The sequence below is a fragment of the Battus philenor genome, unplaced genomic scaffold (assembly GCF_028537555.1).
Source record: "Battus philenor isolate CCGP_79_NKW_IND1 unplaced genomic scaffold, ilBatPhil1.0.hap1 SCAF_27, whole genome shotgun sequence".
NCBI lineage: Eukaryota > Metazoa > Arthropoda > Insecta > Lepidoptera > Papilionidae > Battus > Battus philenor.
This window is the reverse complement of record NW_027181690.1, coordinates 9,926,236-9,953,073: the sequence shown is the minus strand read 5'-3', so window position 1 is coordinate 9,953,073 and position 26,838 is coordinate 9,926,236. Positions and strand designations below refer to the sequence as shown.

The 26,838-nt window shown below is 33.1% G+C and overlaps 3 protein-coding genes across 3 annotated transcripts in view; 1 reads left to right on the top strand and 2 right to left on the bottom strand.

Annotated features, from left to right (window-relative positions):
- Positions 1 to 12,658, bottom strand: part of dnr1 (defense repressor 1) — a 65,819-nt gene extending 53,161 nt beyond the window's left edge. The window contains exon 1 of the mRNA XM_068768797.1: positions 12,221 to 12,658. Within this exon, the coding sequence (XP_068624898.1) occupies positions 12,221 to 12,304 (84 nt within the window). The 5' untranslated portion in view covers positions 12,305 to 12,658. The remainder of the gene's footprint in view (positions 1 to 12,220) is intronic.
- Positions 12,659 to 13,640: 982 nt separating this feature from the next.
- Vha13 (V-type proton ATPase subunit Vha13) lies at positions 13,641 to 16,302 on the top strand. The gene is made up of 4 exons (XM_068768821.1): positions 13,641 to 13,808; positions 14,425 to 14,525; positions 15,521 to 15,619; positions 15,841 to 16,302. Exons 1-4 carry the CDS (start codon positions 13,727 to 13,729, stop codon positions 15,910 to 15,912), a joined length of 354 nt encoding a protein of 117 aa, XP_068624922.1. The 5' UTR covers positions 13,641 to 13,726; the 3' UTR covers positions 15,913 to 16,302.
- LOC137925389 (uncharacterized) lies at positions 16,047 to 22,373 on the bottom strand. Its single transcript, XM_068768820.1, has 6 exons — positions 22,189 to 22,373; positions 20,856 to 21,135; positions 20,172 to 20,260; positions 18,977 to 19,040; positions 17,239 to 17,368; positions 16,047 to 16,451 (listed from the first exon to the last, which is right to left on the bottom strand). Exons 1-6 carry the CDS (start codon positions 22,356 to 22,358, stop codon positions 16,429 to 16,431), a joined length of 756 nt encoding a protein of 251 aa, XP_068624921.1. The 5' UTR covers positions 22,359 to 22,373; the 3' UTR covers positions 16,047 to 16,428.
- Between the last annotated feature and the right edge of the window lie 4,465 nt (positions 22,374 to 26,838).

The window sequence follows — 26,838 nt, the reverse complement described above, 5'->3', positions numbered from 1 at the left end:
TAAAAATGAATTTGAATTAAACCATTACATAATGACACCAAAGAACTTGTTTAAATTCGATCTAGGCTAAATATATGGATGCAGTTAGTTATAATTGAACCTAGTTCAATGAAAATGGTCAAGAAAACTCGCCAGTTATGTAGATAAAGACAAAAGTAGAACACGCAACGAACGGACTGAGACGAGGCCGAGATGTGAGCCAAGGTCCCGATCGTGCTGGCCGGCACGTAGCCTAGACTCGACTATGCTGGCGTGTCGCTTGATAACACTATTATCTATGATTATATAATTTACATATATAATTAAAGCAGACATTGGGATATACATACATAGACCTAGCTTACTCAATGGGTACATGCCGATTCTGTAAGCTCAAAGGGGAAGGCTGCAGAGGGTGCTAAAATGAAGGCTCTCTGGTATGCCTAAGCTTTCGAATGCGTTTGAATAATTTAAGTCTGAAAAGCATTATGGCCTTCGCGGCCAGTAACACGTAGCAATCTCACGTTAACTTTAGAAACGCATCTTGTGGCAACGTCATTTTTAAGATCATAAAGGTTTAATAATAATGAATTAGTTTGTGATATTTCAAACAACAAATGTGGCGTGTGCATAAAACTTACTCTTCAATTATTTAATGAAGAAGCGAAAGCAGTTTTTAAGCACGACAAAACGGACGAAGAGAAAGTTGAATTTCGAGGATGTTCAAAGTTTATTATACATCTCTATAGACTTCCTACAGTGATATACAATGTGAAATGAATTAATATGGACATGCTCTCAGAATTAAATTTATAAATTAAAGTTTCAACAAGAAGTTATATATATATGTGTGTGTGATTTTCCATGGAGATATTTAAAATTAGCGTTAATAGAAGAATTAACCAATTTATTGCCAAGATAGTTTTTTTAACGCCTTCTCCTCCTTTGATCACAAACTCGCTTTTTGGAGAGCGACGACGTGATCAAAGATGTGGCACCAAGACTCAGTACCGTACCTCTCCACGCTCACCTTGTGGACCTCAATATACAGTATTACAGATCCAAAAGAATTCCATTAGTATTTACATTACTATCAGAAAAAAATAAAAGCATATAATACTTTTATTTCTCTGTTAAAATTATTAAAAAAAAATATTCGTCCTAATATTAAGAGGCATATCCGTAATATTCTAACTTCAATATTAGCTATCTTCTTCTTATTATTTTCAACCGATGGGCGCACACTGCAAAGTCTTGCGTTGTCCACATCCAGCGACTTTTCACGACCTTAACTACGTCATCAGTCCATCTATTGGGAGGCCAACCCACGCCGCGTCTAGACTCGTAGTCGCCTGCCACTTCAAACGAGAAATTCTTCATAGTATGTCGGTGATCTTAGTAGTTTTGCGGATTTTTTATCTGATTCGATTTTTAAACCAGCAATATTAACTATATTTAAACTAATTAACAATTATACCATACCAGTTATACTAAATATAATAATACCTATAGTATACATAGGAAAAAAGGTCTGATCGCTGTCAATTAGACACGCCCCATTGACTATACCCACATTGTATCGACAAAAAAACGAATAGTTTTAATACAAAATAATGTATCCACCTCTAAACACTCTTTTTTATAAAATTCCGATGTCTTAGTTGAAAAACATTTATGCATTTGCAATAAATATTACATCCGCTTGATAAATGTATGTAATTACGCTGATTAAGATAAAAAAATATTTCATGCAACACTAACATTAAATTGTTTATTTTTAAAAACGTAGCAATTATTGTAATTTGAATTGATACGCTTACATCAAAACATCATATACATTAGTCTCGTATAACAATGTACGAAATTACACATGTCTGCCTATTGTAAACGTACCTAGCTAGCGCTGGCCATAATTATGTTAGCCCATATCTAAATGTTAATAAAAAAAGAGATATGATACAAATACATATGAATACAAATAATCTTTTTTTTTCTACCTAAGTGGCATTTGCAATAACCGCTTCGAGGCGACAGAAAGCCTTAAATAAGTCCTATTTTGTTCTCCAGGGGGATTTCGGTGGACGCTCCATGGAATTATTAGGCTCAAAGGCGCCAACGAGGGGACTTCGACCGCAGGATATAGACAAAAACAATCCATGTCAAATTAATCATAGATAAGACCTTGTTTTTCAAATAAAAACACAAATAGCTGAATATATAATATATTCATGCATTAATTGCGCTAATTGATTTCCTACATTCATTATCAAAAATAGATAATAATTCAATTTACACGGTTGCCATGCGCCATATTTTTAGATTTCCCGTCACACCCACAAACACGTTTCGATCGCCATTTTAATTTCAACGAATGATAATTTTAAAATAGTCTATATCTAGTTTGTATTAATAATTAAATATGAACGGAATATTTGTGCGTTTGTAACATGAATGGTGACTGTAAAATCATTAAAGTTGTGTTTCGTCGTCGTACCACCGCGTCGTGCAAAGGCGTCGTGACGTCACGGTGCAAAGTCCACAGACTTATTTGGAAAGTTGAGTAACGTCGTACTGTTGCGTAACCAGTTGTAAGATCGTAAAGTCTTGGAACAAAATTACATGTACAGTCATACGATAATAACTAACTTACTATAAATCACGTTATCGACTCATCGGCTCTAATCAAACCTTTTGTATATTATTCATTAGACGATTTTATGCAAGTAAATCAATCAATTTGAATCATAATATCGCACTTGTGGGTGAAATGACGAGTAATAAATTGCCTAATCACTTCTCTTAAATGTCACATCATATTTATCTTCACAACTTTTTAATCGATGCAATTAGAAAACTATTACTAATTCGACTCTAGTATTATATGGTGCATTTACAATACCAATGTATATATTAAGGTGACCGGAAAGTAATGTCGTTTCTATGGACATATTTAACAGAAAAAACCGATTGATATTTACCGCTCCGGCATTGATTTGTATACTAGATGGCAAAAGGTTGTTAATAACGAAGGTGAATATATTGTTGATTAGATATAAACCTTGTTAAAATGTCGTTGTGTGAATTTAACTTAAGAAAGCGACAATCCCTTAATACAAATAGATGTTCACCATCAACATGTCAGCCGGTGAATTCAGCGACTTGCCGCGACCTCATCATCTGTTCACCTAGTGGAGAGCTTAAACACATCGCGTCTATCAGCTCGTGAACCTTTCAGCCCAAACAGTCATCGGTCATAGTGAAGATATCCATGCATGCTTGCATATGCAAGGTAACATTGCGACCACAGGTCATAGGTTCTATGCCTTATACGGGCATACTAGCATTCCATTGTCACGGGTGCATAAAAGATTTCTACCTGTCTTAAGCATTACTATATCTCTTGAACCACGAGGCTAAGGGATTTGGAATTTGGTAGGAATATTCCTTTTACAGAGTAGTGACTAGATAAGAATGGATTTCAAGAAATTTTAAACTAAAGGCGAAATAAAAAAATTTGAAATTCCACCTTTAAAAGCTAGTACGGGCCACGAAACAGTCGGGATGCAGCCAGTTGAGTATATAATTAGAATGTTCAAAACACTTATCATTATTATCTTTTTGTTAAGTTTTCTTATATTGGTAATAACGGCTCCATCGCTTTCAGAACACTAAATATTCCTTGACACTTTACGGGTCCAAAGTCCATAAATGAAAAGTTCAACGGTCACGGCAATTGAATACGTTTGCACGGAGATGAAGATACAGAGAGCGAGTCAATTGGACCGGGTGATGAATAAATTAGGTTAAACATTATTTACTGATCAATATCTTCATATTCCCATTGTCGTTTCAAGGTTCTTTAATAATTTCAGCTCGCTGAGTCCTAAGGTTTCTCGCAGAAATGTTTGTGTTGGCGGACCTCTGGTAGTCACAATTTTTCGGTCGGGGTCTAGAGGTCTGAGAGGTCTGACCGCGGTAGGTGCATATACTTGAGAAAGCTCGACTCGAGCCGTCAGATTACATGCAATATCACAAAATTTGGGAAACTCTTGAGCTAAGATAGCTTTTTTATGACCCAATTTTAGCCTTTTTGGCCCCTATCATTTTATAGGACAGGGATTTTTATTTAATTGTTTATTCACTGATTATTTTCTTTTTTGATACTCCTCTTTCATATTCTGTAGCTTTTTAATATATTCTTTCCGTGCATCGCCTTCTGTCTTTAGCCGCATTTCATACAATACTGCATATTTAAATATATTTTCATTTCCTTTTTTTAAGCATCAGTAGCCTGATTTACGAAAGTGATTTTTTTTAATATTACTGTGTTTGCTTGAGGGTCTAGATGAAGGGAAAAAAGATTTTTTTTTTAATTTCGTTCCGTTTTTTTAAGACAGATTTTTTACAAATTTATCATAAAAGGTGTATCGTAATTCATTCATTGGATATTGTATTACATTTAAATCATAATTATTGTGTTATAAGTGCAAACCGAGCATACTTAAAACGCGGTACAGCAGTTCTGGTAGGTCTATAGTAATTATTTATTTTATATTTACTGGCAAAACATTTGTATTTCGTTATATATGTAAATTTGCAAATGCAAAATATATATCAATTAATCTTTCGGCATTAAAAACTTCTCTTAATCAATTGCAATAAATTATGAACGTATAAAACCAACAGCTAAGTATAATCTATTAATACATAATGAGTAAGTGTTGGTTGATTTTTTTTTCTTCTCAACGCCTGTGAACAAGATGTCAAGTACCCGCATGAAGCTGACGTCACTGTGCAAAGTCCACAATAATCATTGTACCGATCAATGACAAAATTACCGTGATTTTATAACGCTCTGTCATTGTCTGGTAAAACCATATTGCATAATATATACTCCGTAATTACTTACAGTTAATTTTAAGTTTTTTCTTTAAATAATCGACAATAATAATAAATCTGTAATTATCTTCGCACATGACTTGCACGTCGTGTGGGGAAATTTTCTGACTCAGATACACGATCTTACTGTCCAATACCACGAATGTGAAAATAGCGAACGCAATGCTAATACTGGCATATTCGCTGATTTTATTTTTTAATTATATATTATAAGGGGTTTTGTCCGCAGATATGTCGTTGCCATAATTCAAATCCAGCTACATATACTATGTACACAAAAAAATATTTTTATATTTATTAATTACAAGCTCTATGTTTGTTTAAAGACAGATTCTTTCGTAAATCAACAATTCGGGCACATTCCATGATAATATGGTATCTTCCAATATACATTTTTTATGGCCACGATTTTTGAACCTCTTGTTCAACCCCTATGATAGGATCTTTATTTACATAATAATTTTAATTTATTACCATACTCATCTTTCGTCCTTCTCAATGTCTTTCATTCTTTCCTCTAATTTCCTTCATAACATCTCTTATTCCTTTCCATACATCGCTTCACTCCCCTCGCCTTCCATCAAGGTATATACAATGTTATATTTATTATCTATATTTCTTTTTTCTTAAGTTTTCATACATTATAATAATTTACTTGTTTATTTTCTTACTATCTATATCGCACACAATTTACATTTCTAATACCACAGCTATTTTATCTCTTGTTTATTTATTTTATTATTCTTGTTCTTCTACTATACGTTGCAAATCACACGGTTCAGGGTGGCTACATTTTTAATCCTGATGCCAAAGCTGTGTCCAGGCTTTTGTCATGAGACTTAGATTAAATCATTTCTTTCGAGTGATTTACCTTCCTCAAACCAGAACAACCACTGATTGTCTACCTGACTGTATTTAGTCCTAATCCCAAATATCACGTCGCAACAAATTAACATGGCAACCAATTGCTACGCATTTATATTGTCAATTTTTTGTGCATTTATATTGTAATTCATTTTGAGTTTGTGAGCATTGTGCAACTTGTTCTACATTAGTCTTGTCTTGTACACATTCGTTATAATTTACTTTCTAGTCATGAATTCTTGTATTACTAGAAAGTAAATTGTTAGATCTGTAATCGGACCTTATTTAAAAAGATAAAATACATCTCTCTTGAAATAAAATCATTTAACGAATAATGTTTTTTTTATATGCTCCATTTTTTGTTTACTTTGCAGCAACCATCAGGTGTACATTCATCTAATTTTCGTATACGTAATTTTTTTAATGTGTAATGTTTTTTTGTAATATGAAACGTAATCATATATATAATAATATTGATTTATGCAAATTTTTTTCCACGTGTAAATTTAAAATTCCGCATTAAATGTGACCTATTACCGAGTTAACAAAAACACACTTTCAGCATTTTCAGTGTTTGCGAAATCGTAACAATACACCTGGATAAGTAAATAGCCAAGTAAAGCGATGTCGCAATGCTTACTGCGTTTTAAATATATTTACTTAAAACTTCGAAGTTGCGCAACATTTGATATTCATTATTCGCTTTATTCGCAAAATTAAACTTTATTTTTCATTATTCACCTTTGTTGTCGATTTCGCAACGCTAAACAATTAATTAAAAGTTATTTCATTTAAAAGGTGCTTTTATTTTATTGCAACACTAAAATACAGCGAAAACAGTTTCGAATACCGAATGCTTTTCAGTATTACCGATATGAAATAATATATTTAACATATTATACAGTCGCCTACCATGTCTGCTATGTGCTAAAAATAAAATTGATATTATCACATTGCTGGCATCATTATACAATTCACTATATTATTACGATAATAAATGAATGACATACACACATATATGTAACATATTTATTATATCTTGGCACATTAGTCTTGTTTATGGAGGTCGTTACAAAACCCTTGTCAGTTCTTTTAGATCCTTTAGTTTCGAAAACGGTCCAGTTGGACCCCCAAGGGTCTACTGGAGACTCAACGCAAGTCTACGTAGGCGTGATAAAATAATTGGGGTTTACAATTCGTAGCCGGAGTCCATGATTATATATAATCTTAGTGATTATTACGATAAAACTTGCATATTCTATATTCAATACGTGTCGTGGCTTGCTACCGTCTTCATCTTTTAGAAATATAGAAGAAATATAACTACAGGAGATCTAACGGACTCAGATGGACTTTGAAAGACTTCAAATCCACAAAAAATATTTAAATCGTGTATCGTACACTACATAATAAAACAGCGATTTAGGTTAAATAAAACAATATCCTTCGATAACCGTAATCATGTAAACAAACATTAAACTTGTAATTAACAAGCTACCAAAAATAAACCGTGAGGGTAATTGGACAAAGTGGCGGTTACCCTAATTGAAATTAACAGGCACTTACCTAATTAACTAATTAGAATGTGTCTGTGACGGCTGTTTCAAACGTTTTACAACAAATTACCTAAAATTAACTGTGTTTATTTATATAACGTAACAATCTTTTGCAGACACCTATCATTGCAGCAGAGGGAGTTTATCGTTTGACGTGATATTTATCCACTTCATCATTTGTACCGACCCTTTGTAACTCTTGGAGAAGAATACCTGATAAGCTCATCTTGATAGACAATTAGAATAGTTCAAATAAAGCTCCCTTATAATGAATCAACCTTCAACTAAACTAGGCTTTTAATTTGTGTCTATATACTTCAATGAACTTTCACATATGTAGCTGTAGTTTTGATATATTACTAAACATGAGAAAAATCCGGGCACGTGTTATTAATTTTTTTTTAATTTATATACACATATTAGAAGGAAACCATCAGTGGTAGCCCAGTGGTGGAGGATAACTGAGACTTGATCCTAGGTCTCGAGTTCGATTATCGGGATACGATCTTATATATGTAGTAATTTTGGGCAGCAACGTCCTCTGTGTACCATAAAATCACACTGCGATCGCCAACCCGCCTGCCAAACGTCGCGATTATGGTATATATCCCATAGATATCTTTGGGGGATGCCTGTGCGTCTACAGGCTGTATAGTATATATACTAGCTGATCCCGCAAACATTATTTTGCAAAAAAAATAAAGTTTTTAGTTAGCAAATAAACGATAATGGTTGATCGTAGAGGGGTGAAAATTTAGGGTTGCATGTATTTTTGTATGCTGTATCATAAAAAAATATAAACAAAAAAATTTGTCTAAAAAATAAAACGTAAATTAGAGGTGGACCATCCTTAACATTTTAGGGGGATGAAAATAGATGTTTTCCGATTCTCCGCCCTGGCCGATATGGAATAAATCGGTCGAGCCGTTTCGGAGGAGTTCAATCACGCACACCGTGACACGAGAAATATTAGAAGATATATTATATATGTATATAGGGTATAACACGCCCGGTGGATTAAATGTAGCCCTGAGTTGTGGTATCTAAATACATCACTACCATTTATTACAATCATACGTAGACTAGAATGAAGCAATTTTAATACGGTATTTATAAAAGCCGATAATCGAACATGCATTGGCCTAATTACTTTAAAATAAGCTATAGTTAGCATAATCTATGGCACATTGCAATAACAGCATATTCATAAATAGAAGCACTGAATTAATGAATTTATAACTACAACTCTACAAGGTACTTCGTTATGGTTTTGCGAAAATATCTATTAGATCAGCAAACTGGCTGGGAGAATTTTGCGTTGCCAAATGTAAAGCATGTTCTAAAATTAAATGCGTCAAGGAACACACAAGCGAATGCTCAAACTTTATGAAGTATTAAACGTTTTACATTACTGCGCTTACTCTGTTAGATTAGTTCCTAAATCTCAACACTAGATGGCGTTGCCAGTAGATTGAATCGCATTACCGACTTTTATGTTCATACAATGACAGTGTCTGATTTTTACATTCAATAGTTTTTATTATACCGTTAATTTACCCTGCGGTGTTCCATTTCGTCGTACACATACCTTGTGATACAACTGTAGAATTTTTATTTCGAGATATTTTTTTTTTATACCAGCATTGATTACGCGACAGAATAATAAATGTCATTCACGATAGGATACATTGTTACAAAATATATCCATATGTTAACATAAACCTCGACTTGTCATACTATTTAAAATCTTAGTTCTCAAAGTGATCCGGGTTGGAGGGACAAGAAACACCACATACACACATGGTGTTTGGTATTTTGTAGCGACGGAATTTTCCATAGTTTCTAATTTTCATATATTTGTAGTTTTAGGAATATGATAAAAAGATATATGTAGGAGGTCCACCGAAACGAAAATAAATATCTGGAAACCTCTGTTTTAAAATATTATTGTAATTTATTATATCTTGTACGTTACAAAATAAATGCTGTATGTAAAAGCGGTGCTTTTAAAATTATTTGTATCAGGTATTGCTTTTCTTAATTTCACGTAAGAGTGATCCATCTATATCTAATATAGCTAAATATCTGTATCGTTCTTGTCATATTCAATTAGAATAATGTCTAATATTATTTTTATAGTGTGATTGTAATGTATTTTATATGACTTTGTTGAAATACGCTGAATAGTAAAAAAAAATTAAAAAATCATAATAAAAAAAACAGGATAAGACAAAAAAAATTGTAAAAAATGTTGTACCTTATGACATATAGTTCCTAGAAAAAAACATTGCAAGACAATAAAAAGAATTTTAGTTTCCACCGCGGGTTGTATAATTGTCTGCAATGAGTAGTAGTTTAATTAATGCATAACAATACAATAATAGATAAATGGCGAATAATTCCGGATTCTTGGAAATATTTGAATTACGCTATGCGAGCTACCCTAGCTGTGATTTCCAACTTGTCTACCCTTGCTTCCATAGAAAATGTGAAACAAATTTAAATTACAAATAGGAGAAACATTTAGTTAAATTAAAATATTTGTTTTCAAGTTTATTGTAATATGTTTTATTTGTAAGTGTACTGTACTGTATGTCCTTTGATAAACACTTCAAATATCTCGAGTTCGAGAGGACTGCGCAGAGCATTAAGGTAGCGAAGCCCGAGAATTCTATGTGTAGTGTCAGCCCGGGCTGCTTGATATTAAAATTTCAATCAGTTGTAGTCTGGGCTGTTTTCTTGTTGCCAAGTCAACGAACTAATCTTCATTACAAACGTACGGCGCGCCCGTAGCCCTGGATGCATCCTGTTTTGTATGACTCGGAGACTTAAATCTATATTTTATTAACTGTACAATATAAACGAAATGCAATTTTGCAAAATGTATTATTGAAAGATTAAATATAAAGCGCAACAACAAAGCAAGCCACTAAAAAATATTAAGGATAATGCAGCAAAAAAAAAAAGTGAAGAATACTAAATCGCGACGCCGTTCCAAATTCAAAAGCGGGCGCGTCTATTGGTCGCGATCACGCAGGGCGCACGTGGCCGGCGCATGGCTCGCTCACAGCTGCCGAGCGGACTTTGTACCCGGCTTACAATCACCGGTGAATAACGTGCCTCGATTTAGCGCGGATCGTATTATTTTCATTGAACTAGGCAATTGCTACTTCTAAGTTGCAACTTTGTTGCAATAACATTAACTTGTCTACACAGTCTGTCGTCATTATTTAAATATATCTATACATTTTGTACCATATTACATGTACAAAAGAATAATTTCGACACCTATAAACACTTTCAAAAACTTAACTAAAAATCCTGTTAGAATAATCATGAAATTTCTCTAAAAAAAATTAAGAAGCAGATGTAATCACTAGTTGTTTATCATAAAAAAGTATTTTAAATTTAGTATCTCACTAGTTAGTTATTTTTGTCAAACATTCCCACAGACAAAAGTGAAAGAGTAACGAGTAAAGATATATATTGAGAAATAATATGGAAAAGAAATCTTTTTTATTGTAATATTGATATTTCGTAATAGTTAATATTTACCGGAACTACTATTATTTTTATATTTAATAATTAGTAACTTGTCGATCAGAAGGTTCTGATGGTGTACGAAAACGTGTTCGGATATATCGACAAATATATGGTCAACAGACGTCACCAAGCCATATTTTAACCGCTAACAGCAGATCGAATAGATATAAACAAAAATATTTATAAAAGTCAGGCTTGATAAGTTTTTATTGTAATAATGCTACTTATATTAAAAAAAATTATCATTTTAATTTTTCGGAAAATAATTTCGACCTCGTAACAGTCGGTCAAATATCCGCAATTTCAATGTCTGGGTGTAATTTACCTTGAAATATAAGATGGTACATCTTATTAGCGAAAATTTCACTACGAGACGCCTCTCTCAAAGCGGAACAACAATCAATACACACTACTGATTAGCGAGAGAAATACGCGTTGCGTGTTATAATACAAATCTAAGAATTTAGGTTTCATTTATATCTCATTTTTCGAAAAATTCAAAATGGTCGACATTGTAACGCAATTAAACGACTAATAAAAAAATGTTCATAATAAAAGGTCATTTTAATGGATACATTTTGCATACAGTTGCAATGCCTTTTTTTAAATAAGAACAAGATGCGTTCCAAAATAGACTGGAATCGAGCCAATTTAGGCGTATGAATTTAAGCGCCGAAAGATATCGCGATGAAGAGATTACACAAGGATAATGTGCGGCTGCATAGCAATTGGCGGCAAAGTTAAAATTTTGAAATATTGTGCATTGTTCAGTAACAAAGTATTCCGAGTAAATGTATCTCTTCTAAGCATTTTTTCTAATTATACTACACTGAATACATAATTATACAGTTAGGACGAGATTTCACATCGATAACATAGTCAATCAGTACCTAAGTAAAGGTAACATTAGTATTCTAAATAAATGCATAATTAGGCTTTCTATAAGATGTTTTGACACAAAGTAAGCTGTAAAACAATAGATATAATCATCGATATTAAAACAATCACTTGCGTCATATAAAATATACTGTAACCTTATTAGATGGAAAATGTATATGAAGGTGAGTGAACAATGCCGAGTCCAAAGTCCACAAGGTAAATCACAATTGAAGCGTAAACGTGCTTTGATTTTTGACGATAGTTTCACTTAACAGCCATTATTGTGAGATAAATTACTATAATTCTAAAACGAATCCGGAAACTTAAATGATCAAGAGAGAGACTGTTAATATTAAAATTTTAAATTTATAACAATAACTGTTAAATCAACGAAGTAAAAATAATAAACAAAGAACTTCGACTTTCTCACAACATTCACTGTTAATATGTTTGAATAAAAATGAGGTAATGCAATATGTTGTGATGATAACATTACTTACTTTTTCAAGACAGTCTTGTCCAATAGCGTTAGGGTCCACTTTAACTTCCAAGATCACAGAATTAGGCTGACTAATTAACCACATTTTGATTACAAATTGTAAATATTAAAACGAACAAAACAAGAAATATTTAGGTCAAACGTTATTTATTATAATTAATAACACGATGTTACACTAAATTTTTAATGTTTATCTCACGCGCGTGAAAAATTTGTTTAGAAATGTCTTTCGCAATTCGCTCTGTGAAATGTTTATCGCGTATTCTTTGTGGAAGTAAAACTGTGAATACTTCCATACGACGGCCATACTACGTTAAGTTTGCCACCGAAATGATAAAGAAACGATGTGACGTAGCAACTGGCTTCTGTCGCGGTTCTTAACCTTTGCGTTAATACGGACACTTTCATTATTTTACTGACCACTGCGTTGTAGTAATGCAACTGTCGAATAAACTGTAACAGTTACGAAGCAATGTAATATGCCAATAGTAAGTAATGAAGATGAAAATATTCGTTTAAGGTAACAAGTGTTGTTACTATTTCATAATACTGTTCATATTAGAAAGAGACGAACATAGATTATTTCTTTGTACATATATTTTAATAAAAAAGTAGTTTTGATTGAATAATTTTTCATCAAATTTATAAGGTAATTTTTAAAAAATTTAGTAGGAATTTGTTATTTCCTTATTAAAAGTCTTAAAAAGTTTTTTTATTTTTTAGTAACAATTTTGTAGAAATTATTATTTATGTTATTCGATTAATTTTTAGTTCCTGGAACGACTTAGTTATAGTTTTAAATATCATTTTTTAAATAGTCATATAGAAAAATGTTAGCTGTACACTTACTTATAAAATAAATGAACTTACTTAATACACCTACTTAACTTAGTACACCTGGAAATAAAATAAATGAACCCGGTTAATGGTCAAAATATAATTTTTTTGACTACTAATTATATTTTGATGGAAAAGATATTTATTGAATTTTATTATCCAAAAAAAATTATTTCGGTATTCAACTTTCATATTAGTGTTTATTTTCAGGACTCCCAAAATTGTATCAATAACATAACAAATTAACAAAAGTGTCATCTATATTAAAGACGAGAACTATGTTTTTTGTTTCTAGCAATATTTTTACTTGCTCACATTAAATGTGTTCCAATATACGGTTTACAGGACGAGTAAATGTACTATTTGTAATTTTTTACGATTATTTTCGGTTATACTTTATTCTCGAATCAATATTTTTGTAAAATAATACAATGTAGTTGTTTTATTATTAATATACTTATACTTATAAGAGAAACAAGAAAAAGTGCTAAAAGATGTAATCCATTTTACGCAAGAAATTCAAAGCACGAGTTGATGACAGCGCCAATTGTGACAACATAGAGAAACTAAATTAATCATATGACTATTTCCCTTTGCGTCCAAGTCAGCTATTGATTTGTGGCCTGGTCTCGATTCTTACTCGACATAGTTTTTGTGAATATCATCAGGAATGGCGAGTCAGACACAGGGTATCCAGCAGTTACTGGCCGCTGAAAAGCGCGCTGCCGAAAAGGTCTCCGAGGCAAGGAAGCGTAAGTTAAAATAAAAGATATTCATTAATTCAAGACTTATAGTAAATTTTCTATTCTTTGTCCAGTTATTTTTATTTTGTTTCTTTGAGTAATTAATTTTATTGCAAAGTAATCGTAGTAAATGCAGCATATGGTAATTATAACGGCGACAAATATGGAAGAAATACGAATGATTTCGTACTTGTATTTCGACGTCACATGATTGTGGCCCTGAAATCTTATGATGATCCAAGATAACATGAATTATCTAAAAAGCTTGAAAACATTAGTCTGAATTACTAAGTTTTCTGATTTTCACTAATTTAATATCTTACAAGTTTAGTTTTCTTCATATTATTTCTAGTTTTTTCCTAATAAATCTGCAATCAGAACTTGATTATATTTAAACGGATATCAGAAATCAGATTTGAATATCAATAAGGACTTATGTAAGACTACATTTAGACAGCCTTTTTTTAAGTTAAAATTTAATTTATGAGATATTTAAATATTACACTTTAAATATAAGCAATTGTTTCTGTTTAAAATTTTTATTAGATAAGTCATATAACATATCAAATTTATATAGTTATGTAGTATCTATTTTATTTATATATGGTACTGATGATCCTTACAGGGAAAGCTAAGCGCCTAAAGCAGGCCAAGGAGGAGGCCCAAGATGAGGTTGAAAAGTACAGACAGGAGCGTGAGAGACAGTTCAAAGAGTTTGAGGCCAAAGTGAGTGCTATATGCTATTTATAGATCAGTTTCATCTTCCATATATAGGAATTTTTCCATGATACAATGAGAGATAAAAATGTACTGTGTTCTTATCCATTTTTAGTCTAAAACAAACCATTTTCACTGTTATTTTATATAAAAATATATACATTGCAAGATATACAAGGTTTTAGTTATAAATAACTTTGATCATACTTTTTATATAACATAGTCTTGTCAGGTCTGTCTCAGTGTCAGTTCAGACAAACTGATCTTAGTAGGCCTTCGTAAATATTTACAGGTACCAGCCAGATTTTAGGTTAAGTTTGCATTGAGTTGTAAGATTGATTAAATTTTTTGATATAGAGAACTGGAGTAACATAGAAGGAGAGTATATGACTGATTTATTGTTGTTAGAATCTATTACATGGGTCAATATTCAATAAAAGCAATGCTTTCTTAATTTTTCTCTATGTAGTCAGCTGGAGATTTGTCTTCATATATGTCTATTACCCATTATTAAAATAACACTCTTAAATCCAAGTTCGTTATAATTCGGATGACATTAAAAAATGTTATATTCAGATGTTCTTATAATAAAAAATATGGAAAGAAGAATAAAGAAGAATCTTGTCTGTCTATGACATTTTGTTGGTCAATTTATGATTTTTTCAAACTAGATTTTAACTTTTGCTTCAGAACACCTTTGTACTGTAACTATGTGTAAGGGCACTCTCAGAAACATTAGTCTGTATTGTTATATAATTTATTTTACTAGTGTGGGTAACCCCAAAACTCTTACCAGATACCCAGATAAAGTTTAAGGTTCCTATTCAAGAGTATCCTTGAAGGTCATCGTTTACTCAACTCTCTGCTTTTATTGGATAATTGTGAGGATTTTTAAATCTAACATTACAATCACCAGTGTGTTAGTGCAGCATAAGTTGCAGTTTCTGTATAAGGATCAGTCATTTTCATTTCATTATGAAGTTAAATAATGGCTTATGTTATAGCACATGGGCACACGGGAAGGTGTTGCGGCTAAAATTGATGCTGAGACCAAAGTGAAGATTGAGGAGATGAACAAAATGGTCCAAGCGCAAAAGGAGGCTGTAAGTGATGAAACCTTTGACTATTATCTTAAAATTTATTTTTAAATATCATACATTTCCTACTAAATATATTACTCAGTTAAGTTCATATTCCTCAGTGAAACAGATACATGTTTATCAACAAATTAATCAATTGTTTCTTGATATTTTTCAAACTTTATTTGATTAAATCAGTAGGTCTGATATTTCATAGTTGTTAATTCTTTGTTAATGGTTCACAGGTAATCCAAGATATTCTCAGCTTGGTGTACGACATCAAACCAGAGCTCCACGTTAACTACCGCATACAATAAGTCAACGTGTCTGTCGCTGTTCGCAAATTAAAATCTAATGCGAAAACAATTATAGTTCTTATTGTTATTACACTGTTTTAATGTAGGCGTTTGGCACAATATTTAATGCGTGCTGTCAAAGTGACGTTTGCGTTGCGCGGGAAAAGCACGTCGCTGCCGCGTTCGCTGTATATATATATAAAAAACAAAAAACAATGCTTATTTCACCAATTTAATTGACATTTCACATAAATTATTATAAATGTTTAGGAGAAATCAGCTCGATATCATTCCAATAAGAAAATAACAACAAAGGTCCGCTAAGAACGCATATTTAAAAATTAAATTCTTAAATTGTATGTTAATCCATGTTGTATGTTGAATAGAAATATATGAACGTTTAACAATGAAGATTTTGAAAGGTTTTATTTTCTTCGTGTTTATCGAGTAGCAAGCTGGTGTACAGTATTAGAGGAAATATACTATTGATGTAAAACAATTAATTACTGTTTTATTGCTGTTCCTGGATATTTACTTCTAGGGGCTTGAGGTAAGATTTTCTGAAAACAAAAAAATTCTTTAAATAAATACATTTTTAATAACAGATTTTTGCTCTTTGAACATTTGACATTAAATCATATTATTTTTAACACAGTTTTAATAAAAAATTTACTTTGTAAATTATATTTAATCAAAAATTATCTATTATTTAACAGATATTTTGATTTAGGCTTAAGGAACAACCGTGCACATGAAATTTTACAAAGTCGCCAGATGAAAAGAATTTTAAACAGAAATATGACTTCAATAATCGCTGTTTCATTGTTGACATTTTTACTAGGTTTGAGTTCATTTAGTTTACAAGTGCTTAGCCTAAACCATTTTTTTAGCAAGCTCGCAAGTTATTTTGAAAGCTTCGGCTTGTGCCGTTACATCATTATAGACAGAGTCCGACAGACAGATAACAAGGGACTAATGCTTGAACTGTTCATCGAGAGACGACATTCTATTTGAAGGGTGCCTGAGAGGCGAATCACTAGACCAATCACACAGTTATTTGTATGAATGAAGGTCGTATATTAATATGTGATTTGTGTTTAACCTTGTTTAGAAAAACTGAACAAGTAGCCTGAGCGATCTTATGTAGTGATGGGTACACGATACAGTGATGAGTGTAGATTATAGGCAAATCGAGATTCCCGAGGGACTCCTGGGCATACGTTGATTAGTTCAGTTATATGTTAGGCGCCTTCCGCAATCTGTCTCCTCAAGTGCGCGGAATGTGTAAATGCTAATAAGGCAAGAATATATATCTGTACCGGAAAAAAATAAGCTAGGGATTCTTACCTATCCACTTAGCAACGGCTCCGACATGAGAAAACACAGCTGGTTGGTCAGGTAGATCACATCTCTTGGATGAGAACGACAGTATCCCCACTAGGACTCCGTCCAAAATCGCTGGACCTCCTGCGTCATGCTATACAAAAAAATATTTATAAATCTTTATGTTATTAATGAAATTAGATACTGCAATATTTCTGTTCCGACTTATTTTAGACCGCAAATGAAAGTTGAATTTATTTTAAAGTTAATGTATTAAAAAAAATTCCGTACAAGGAAAGCCATGAGAAGAACATTAACAAAGATAATGTTATGACTAAAAAGCGTAAGCTGGAGACATTCTTGTGCATTTAATATTACTGATTAATATTCGAAGTCCTTAACGCGTGCTTCTTGAACACACACGACCCACATACGAAATGTCGAGCTGTTCCATTTTATTTTGGATTTATCTAAAATACGCTATGTATGTATACGTTACAAGCTAACATTAATTGTCCACTGGACCTGACTGTGGTGTACCTGGTGGTCAACTGTCCCGCATTCGGAGGACCTTGGTTTGCCTGTGAATGCCGGCTAGGCCAAAATATTTGCGAGGACAGGATCGCCTCGCTAATGAACGATGTCAAAGACGAGCCAGCGTTCCTCAAACGCTAAAAAAACAGTGGAGAACGCAATAAAAAGAAATAAAACCGATACATGTTGGTTAAGCAATCAAATAAACAGAAGGTAGAGAAAACAAAAATAAAACTCGTATTAAAAGTAATTAAGGAGAAACAATAAAAATCCACAATAATGTGATAAATTGTGATAAAGTGAAATAAACAAGCATATTAAATAAGAATAAAACAAACATAAATTAAGGCATAGAAAATGTGATGATGACCCGTATCTGTGATATTTGAGGAACGAAGCCAACGACGTGAAACAATGAATGAATGAAAATTAGTATGAAAAAGAATGATTGAAAATTATAGAATGAAAGAAGAGGAATGATAGATCCGGTGAATGATAGAAGAGTAAAGAAATAAAAAGAAAAGTATGTGAATGTCAAGCGTTGTTCTACAAGATAAGAATATATGAGAGGTCCCTAATAGCGGGGCCATAAAAGAAAAGCATCCAATATTTCGTATTTTTATCCGTAATTTCCCAAAATTTCTCTACCTATTTTGAAAAATGAACGTAATGGCGAATAAGTACGAAATCATTCCTTTGTTTATGAACATGAACATGTGATAAGAAGACGAGGTTATGTAAAATTTGATAATGTAATTTTTTTAATTTGTACTTTTACTAAATGATCATGTTATTTCATCTATGTTATAGTTTTATTATTTTGTGATGAAAGTAACAATATTTCTGTTCTAGACGTAGAACAGCAAAAAATCTCGATAACCTTCCAGAGGATTTAGACCTGTCAAGAGCGAACATCTGTCAAAGCTATTAACGCGGCACTGGAAGCGTCACGTAAAATTTGGTTTTATAGGAAGAAGTCTAGTTTGTGAAGTTGGTTCTCTTAAACCTGCTATGCGGATTATGAGTTCCGAGCACCATTAGGTTAAGTGTCTCTCTCTTTCTACAACGCCATGGACCCATGGCACCTCCATTGTGAAACCATGTATTGATAAATAGTTAAGTTTCTTATTCCACGATGAAAGACAGAACAGAAGTAACTAGAGAAGCGCTATGACATGAGAATATGAATTCAGAAGAATGGAATCATAATAAAATAAACCACACGTACGTTGCAGACGTTTTTCAGCATCGTTATGTATCCAGCGCAGAAGTTCGTACGTGTCACTAGTTCTCTGTAATTTATTGTTTTTTTTTTTAATACAACTGCGTTCAAATTAGGGTTCGTCTTATTGAAAACCTCAAAAATAAAAAAATAGTTTTTTAATTACACTTTTTGGTTTTAACCTAATATTATAGCAATGTATATATAAATGTTATATCAAATAAGTTTATTGTTAGCTTACTCGATACCCAATATGCTTATTGGATTTAATGGTCAATTAATATTGTAGCGTTCATTTGAAAATGCTTCGTATTACTGGCCATTTACGGCTACAATATTTTGTTTAAAACAATTCGTGCGAATTCGAATTAAAATTCGGCCGATGATTTGAATTCGGACGCCGATAGTTATGCTACAGTCGTCTTTGCATTTGGACTAATTTTGAGGAGAATACATGTATAGATGGTAGTTTGAATCCACCCTTTAAACCCGTAGACTATTAATAATAAATTTTATAACATAAAATTATTCAACCACAGACGCCTTCCAGAAAACGTACCAATTTTTTCTATCTATGTGGCAAAAAAAATCTGTTAACACCAATTGCTTGCTTGTCTCTTGGTGAAAAACCATACCTAGAAGCTTATTTTTAGTCTGTATTAATAAAAAAATATTGACATATTACAAATATTGTTATATACTTACTTATTTAAATACGGTGTATTTTATAGTTCAAAGTTGTAAATCATCTGTCGAGTTACCTAAATGGAGATCTTTTACCGATACACAAGATGTCTCATAAATCAACGTCAAAATAGCCAAAGGTTTTAACAGTATTAAAAGTTGAATATACTTATAATTTTGGTAATATGCTTTGACAAAACGTTTTTTTTAAATAACACTTTTGACTTTTAGTTTGTCGTATATATAAAAGAGAGTTAACAAACAGCTGAGTAAAGATTTGTATACATAGTATTATAAATTATATTACAGGTTGCGAAAATTATTAATGAACATTTTTGAATGGCAATAATTTACAAAAAAGCGTTAATCATTAACGAAATTAATTTTCTGTGGCATTACCTGCCTTTTTATTTACGGGACACTCTATATTTATATTATGTTACCTGGGTGTATAAACTTATTTCAGGGCTATATATAAGCTAAGTTTTTATATATATATAATATGAAAAATACTAACCGTCCGTAAATATCTTGACAGTCGAATAAGTCGTAGATGGGTAGAACTACTTTCTGCAGCAGTACTTGACCACCGGAGCTACCGTCGGCCTTTGGTTGTAGTAAAAAAATATTCAATTAAATGTATCATTCATCGTTGTCGTTTCAACACATCAACGCTCACTGCAAGGTATAGGCTTTCCCCCAAAGATATCTGTGGGGAGATATACTAATTGTCACGCTTGGCAGGTGATTTGAAGATCGCAGTGTAGTATTACGGTACGCAGTGGACGCTGCCACCCATCTTCTAGAAACTTGTCTTTGAGCAGTGGCTTGTCTCTTTCCAAAAGTCGATGTGCAATATTTATTGCCAGGTACTATACTTAAGTTTAAATAAACTAAAAAAATACGTATCAAATATTAAACGCATAATGCGAAAGAACTTTTTCCATAACCTTATATAATAATACAGACGAGGAGTATGTATGTCTGTTGTGTGTGCGTTTGTGTGTGTCTATGAATTTTAAATATCTAATGGATTCAGGCGTTATTTTGCAGAAGTCATATTAAGTAAGAAAAGGACCAATAATGCACTTTACTGCACGAATACTGCTGCATAGCGGAAGTAGCTATATATTGGTCCTTTTCTTACTATGTTTTTTAAAGCCACAGTTAAAATTGAGTATGAAGTAGCAAGTTCACTCACCCACACAGATCCCCATCCCAAGAACGTTATCTGAGTGTCCGCCGGCACAATATTATTCCGTGAGTATTTAATGACGTCAGCTTTGACGTTAGACCTGTCAGTTATGTTCTTATGAAGTTTAACAATAGCCAAGTTGAATTCCAATGTGCTTGGCTTGTAGTTTGGGTGGAAGAAGATCTCTGTCACCCTGTAGAGTTCACCACCGGATGTGGCGTTGCTCGAACCAACACGGACGGTGAGCATTTTCACGTATTCACGGAAGAATCGATTGTTGTACTGTCTGCAAATGATAAGATATTTTAGGTCATTGTGGATACAAGACTTCTGTTTCTCCCTCGGACTAAATAAATCCGTGAGTTGGAAGAACACATTGCCTTATTGGTACGGTGTGAAGACGCATGTAGAGCATGTTGTTGCTCTTATATTTTATAGGTCGCTTGTTAACCCACACATAGGTTATAATTCTCGGGAAATAAGAAAGCCAGTATGACCGATACTCGGTCTGTGCTGATTAGAAATATTAAGTTGAAATGATCCTTACGCCTCCAAGGAAACTCCACAGTAAAGGCGGTAGTGGTTTGATTTGGGAGTCGTCCGATAGAAAAACAGGGATAGTGGGATAAGGTGATGAAGACGCCGATGTTCAATGCTGAGAAGTTTCTTAGAAACTAACTCATTATCACTTATAAATCGAACAGCACGATGTTCCACGAAATCAAGAGCTGATATTTAGCCGAGCCATCCTAAAGGTGGCAACACTATTCCACATTTCTTTTCGACATCATCAACATTTTAAACCTGGCAGCATATAGCAAAAATTGGGACCTATATAATACCATTTTGTAGTATAAGTACATTATATCAACGTTTTGACTTTTCAGAGGTGCATAGCGAAGCTATTTATAAGAATAAATATATGTTTTAGTTTAGACTATCCTTTCCAAGTAAAAAGGCTATTTATGGTTCCTTTGAGATTAGTTTAATTTCAACTTTATTGCATAAAAATGATCAGGCCAGTTTGGTATATTAATGTGAAACTTTCACGCTCACGTATCGCTGGCCACAACAGCCATAACATTTTTGAGGGAAAATATTCATTCGAATCTACGTTCGAATTTCAATTTGAAATCGAACGCCGATTCGAATTCGGAAGCCTTCAGTGATGTGGTCGCTGCCATTGCGTGGAGGTCGAAATTGTAAATGGTCGTATAAATATACTTCATCTCGATCACACCTCCGTCGACGTCCTCGCCTTAAGCTTTTCAGGTGGTAATTCACTTCCGCCCGCTAATTATGTATATATTTAAAACAATGAAATTTAACTTAATCTCACAGTTGCAGACAGTGAGCAGCGGTGAGAATTGTGTCGTAGTCTATAATGGCGCCGCCGCACCAGAGTTTATCGTTCACCAGCAGCGCAGCCATGAACGGATGCTCGTCTACGGAAGCCGACTCATCAGGGTTGTAGATACGACGGTAGCGGCGAAGGATGTGCGGCTTCATTGTCGTCGTTGACACAGCTGTTATATGTCAATAATATTAAGATTAACAGTGAATCAAGCGCGACTTATATCTTATATCGTGAAAAAAGCACTGTTTGTTAAAGGTGAGTAAAAAGAAGAGCAGACATAGCGAGTAGCCGGGAGTTTAGGGTGGGGGTCCTAAACTCCCACTAGCTTCGGCGACTCTGAGGCGGACGATGGTTCGACGTGGTCTCGTACCATCGTGATAGCACCACGAGGGTAGCGTATCCACGCATACCCCGGGACGGGCTATCGAAAAATAACACGGCGCGAGGGAAGATTGCGTGACGATCCCTGACTGGGAGATACCGCGGTCCTCCGTTTAGCGCAGACGGCGACCACCGGGGGGGTAGGAATCCCACATACCACTGTCCTCCCCCCAGAGGCAGGGCATCTTGAACATTGGAAGATTTCCCCCACCGAAGCAAAAAAAAGACATAGCTAGTACAATGGATGGACACTGGGGCCTTTAAGTTCTGGAATAGAGACCAGAGGCCACAAACGTAACGTCACAACGTCCAACCTCAAGGACGCTACCAACAGGTCCTTTTGGAAATCTTATGTCCCAACTTATATTTAGCAGTACTGAAATATAGATACGCAATTACACAAAAGAGTGTGAGAATATCGTAAGAAGCCTGCATAAATAACTAAGGGTCCAAAATCAGGGCCATGGGACCTCGGCTTGTTCTGATAGTAAGTACGTGCTTTGTTTTATGGTCTCCAGGGCTTTATCAATAATAGCAATTCCTTTGTCGATGTACTAGTGTCAAACTTACTTGTCGTATGAGCTATAACCGCCGTGTTGGTTTTCTTCTGTGTGCTTCTCTCCGACGGCATGTCGATGTTCAGGCTGTTGTAATTTTCAGACTTTTCCGATATTTTTCTTCGAATTGGTTCATCTTCCACTAGGAATTGATTGTTATTTTTACAGTAATAACATTTATAACACTGTTTATTATATCCGCGTTACAGGAAAACGTAGTGTTCGAGTATTATCGTATAACGCGCTCATTAGTCCCTTTATAACGCGTTATTAAAATGATACATAAGATTTTTAGTTTAAGATAGGTTTAAATTGAATATTAAGGAAAAACTATGTTATGAACTAAATAAGTGCGCTGCGCCAAAAGTCAGAAATAAGATTATATGAAAGTCTATTGTTACTCGTATATTAGAAGTGTCGGCAAAGCTGGCACTGGAAAATTTAAAAACATAGCTGCGTCTATTATTCGGACATATATTATACTAGCTGAACTAACAATCATTGTCCTGTGTTAGTGTATGAATAATCAATTCGGAGTTTTAAATAATACTAATATGTAATCTGAAACATAATATATATTTTATTGTTTTTTATATGCAACGTTGTGAGTTTTTTTTCTAGTGCGTAAATAGTGTTGTTGATTTTGGATACTGTGTGAGTTTCTAAGGTCGATACCAACAACTCTAAACGACTGCTCTTGCGATTTTATTTGGAATATTTTTTTTAAAGATTTTAGGAAAGTATTTACAAAAATAAACTAAGTACATATTAAATATTTCAAATATTTATATTGATTTTACTTACTGTCGTCTGAGGAGTCAGTTTGAGAATTCAAAAAATCTTCATGAGAATACGTAATTTGATATATGTTAAAAATAACTATCAACACCGCCATCTTGTTTTTATTCGGCGCCATTTTGTGATTTTAAAATTGATTAATTGTTCGTTTTACAAATATTTGGTTTTTTAAACAAAATGTTTGGTTTAATGTATTATAAATATAAATAAAACTGCTCAGGGAATCATAAATATTTTATTACAGAAAATAAACATAAAATGTAACGAGTTATTGTTATTGATGTAAAAATTGCACAACGAAATAATAAACTTTTTTTATTAACCAAGCCAGTATAAGTAGAGGAAGTTATATTACTAAAGCATCGTTTTGGAGGTAAACAACGGAGAGGATAGGAGTGGTAGAAGAAAAAATCACACCGCATTTGATAACGCCAGAAGAAAGCGACGCTTCACTAACACTAGATGCACAAGAGAAGCTGTGAAAAAAGTTCATTATGGATGGTTTACTTTAACTGTGGGAACTATTTCATAACATCAACCAAAACAACCAGAGATGACGGGTTGCGTAGATGTGTATCGGTGGTCAAATGCCGATCCCACGAGGTTTGTGCTGATGACTTATTCTCTTAGAGCGGAATGTTCTTTTTACGGCGGTTCCCTTGACTGAAACAGAATTCAATATTAATCATTATTATCACACTTAAAACGTATTCTCAGTATTCCGTACGGGTATAGTGTACGATTCTCGGGGCTGACGGCCGCGTAGCCCGTTTAGAGAGGCTCCTTGCAATGCATTGGCTGTCACCTTTACTAACCATACCCCTTTCTCTACATAATCATAATTTGTTTGATCCTACCAATGCTATTCTCAAAGCCTGTTCCAAAAATGAGCTGATGTTCACTCCTGACAGACCTAAATCCGTCAATATGTTTTAGAGAAATTTCGTTTTATACTTCTCGCTACTAGTTTTACCGCACGACAATTTACTAAGATTGTACATTTAGTTATTTCGATGGTTGTTCCAACTGTTTACCAAGGAACAGTAAGTTCTAGCTGTTCACGTTGTTTTCAGCTTAGTAATGGTTCTACCATACCAGCAAGTGTTTAACTTAATATTGGGTTAATAAACGAAAAGTGAATATTTTCAGGATACTGAAGAGCAGAGATACATTTAATGTCATAGTTACTTCAGTGGTAAATTGCTGAAGGCTTGTTTGTGATTCGAGTATCGGTTCCATCCTAACCTACTTTTTTTAAAGCCCCGTTTTTTCAGACTCTAGATCAACCGTTATCACGGGTGGACAGGGTTTTTATTTACATCATAATTGTTTATTTTGTTTTATCTCCATACTCATCTTTCTTGCTTCACAATATCTTTTATTCCTTTCCATACATCGTCTCACTTTCTTTGCTTTTTCTTTTTCTTTCTTCCAGAATTTAACAGTTATATTTTTACTTACTGTATTTATCTATATTTGTTATACTGTAACCCAGATAGATCTATGGATAACTAAAGTAAATAAACTAATAATGTAACACAATGTAAATAAATGTAAAACTAATAATGTGACATAGTCCAGCGGATCAGCCAGTTGAAGTGACATTGGGCAGGCTATATAACGCGCAGAGAAGATGACGATGATTATTTTTATCACCTATATGACCTTCTAAGATATCTTTCAGTCCAACGCATCATCTATACAAATAAATAAAGTTGAAGCGTCAGTTTGCTATGTTAAAATAAACGCTTTTTACTACATTTCGATATGTTTTCTATTCATGCACCAAAATTATATTTTCTTAAATTTTTGTGCGTCATATACATGCAGTTAGCTGATGTAATAAGGAGTAACTTAGATCACTTTTATTTTAGAAAAAAATTTGAAGTAAAAAAAAAGGAAAAAATATTTATGTTACATTCCAAGTGGACAAAGTCGCGGGCGCAGCTAATATGATATATTATAAAGAGTTTATTTATCAGCTACATTATCAAATAGAACAATGAAAATTATCTATGAAAAAAAAAACATTTTTGAATATTACTATCTTGTTCAGTTTATCCAGTGGAGTTTCTTCTTGTGTACATAAAAATTGTTAATTTTTTTTGGTAATGTTATGACCTTTTAGCCTAATGTTAGCTATGACTTATTTAATATTTTAGAATCATATAATTTTAAATTATTATTGGACTTATACGACAGTCATTTTGTAAACCGTTGAACAATTGAAATTATTGTTTTTTTGTTTATTGTTCACGCCACACCACATACAGTTTTAATAGGTGACACATATGCATAATTATAACATTATTAATGTCTACATAAAACAATCATAAGAGCTAGAGTTAAGTAATTTGATATAGTAAGAAATTAAGAAAAAAAATAACTGTAAATGAAGTAGTACAAGGTGTCTTCTGTTTTAGGGGAGAGGTGTATGATGACAATAAATAAAGAAAACTACTCACAGTGATAAAACAAAGTTAAATATTAAAATGACACTAAAAACATGCTTTCGAGTTTTTTTTTATTAAAGATAACACGACTGCGCTGAAGAACTTTCCGCTTACAGTGAATAAATGTGCAGATTTCGGATTTTAAAATTTACAGATAATTATTAAGTTCCATTTTTTCACAGATTGATTGCAGTTTTAATTGAAGTTCATTTTTTAATTGATGTTATTGATTGTTGCACAAGTGTGAACTATATATAAGGAATTGAACCCGCGATCACACACAGTCCTCTACCACTGGGCTACCAATGCTAATAAATATTTATGCTCGTATAAAAATAATCATGAATAATAATTACCATGGGCAATCGGGTTGGCAATAGCCAACCCGAACAAGGCGAGTACAATGGCGACCTGAAAAAAAAAAGTTTAATTAAACTAAACAG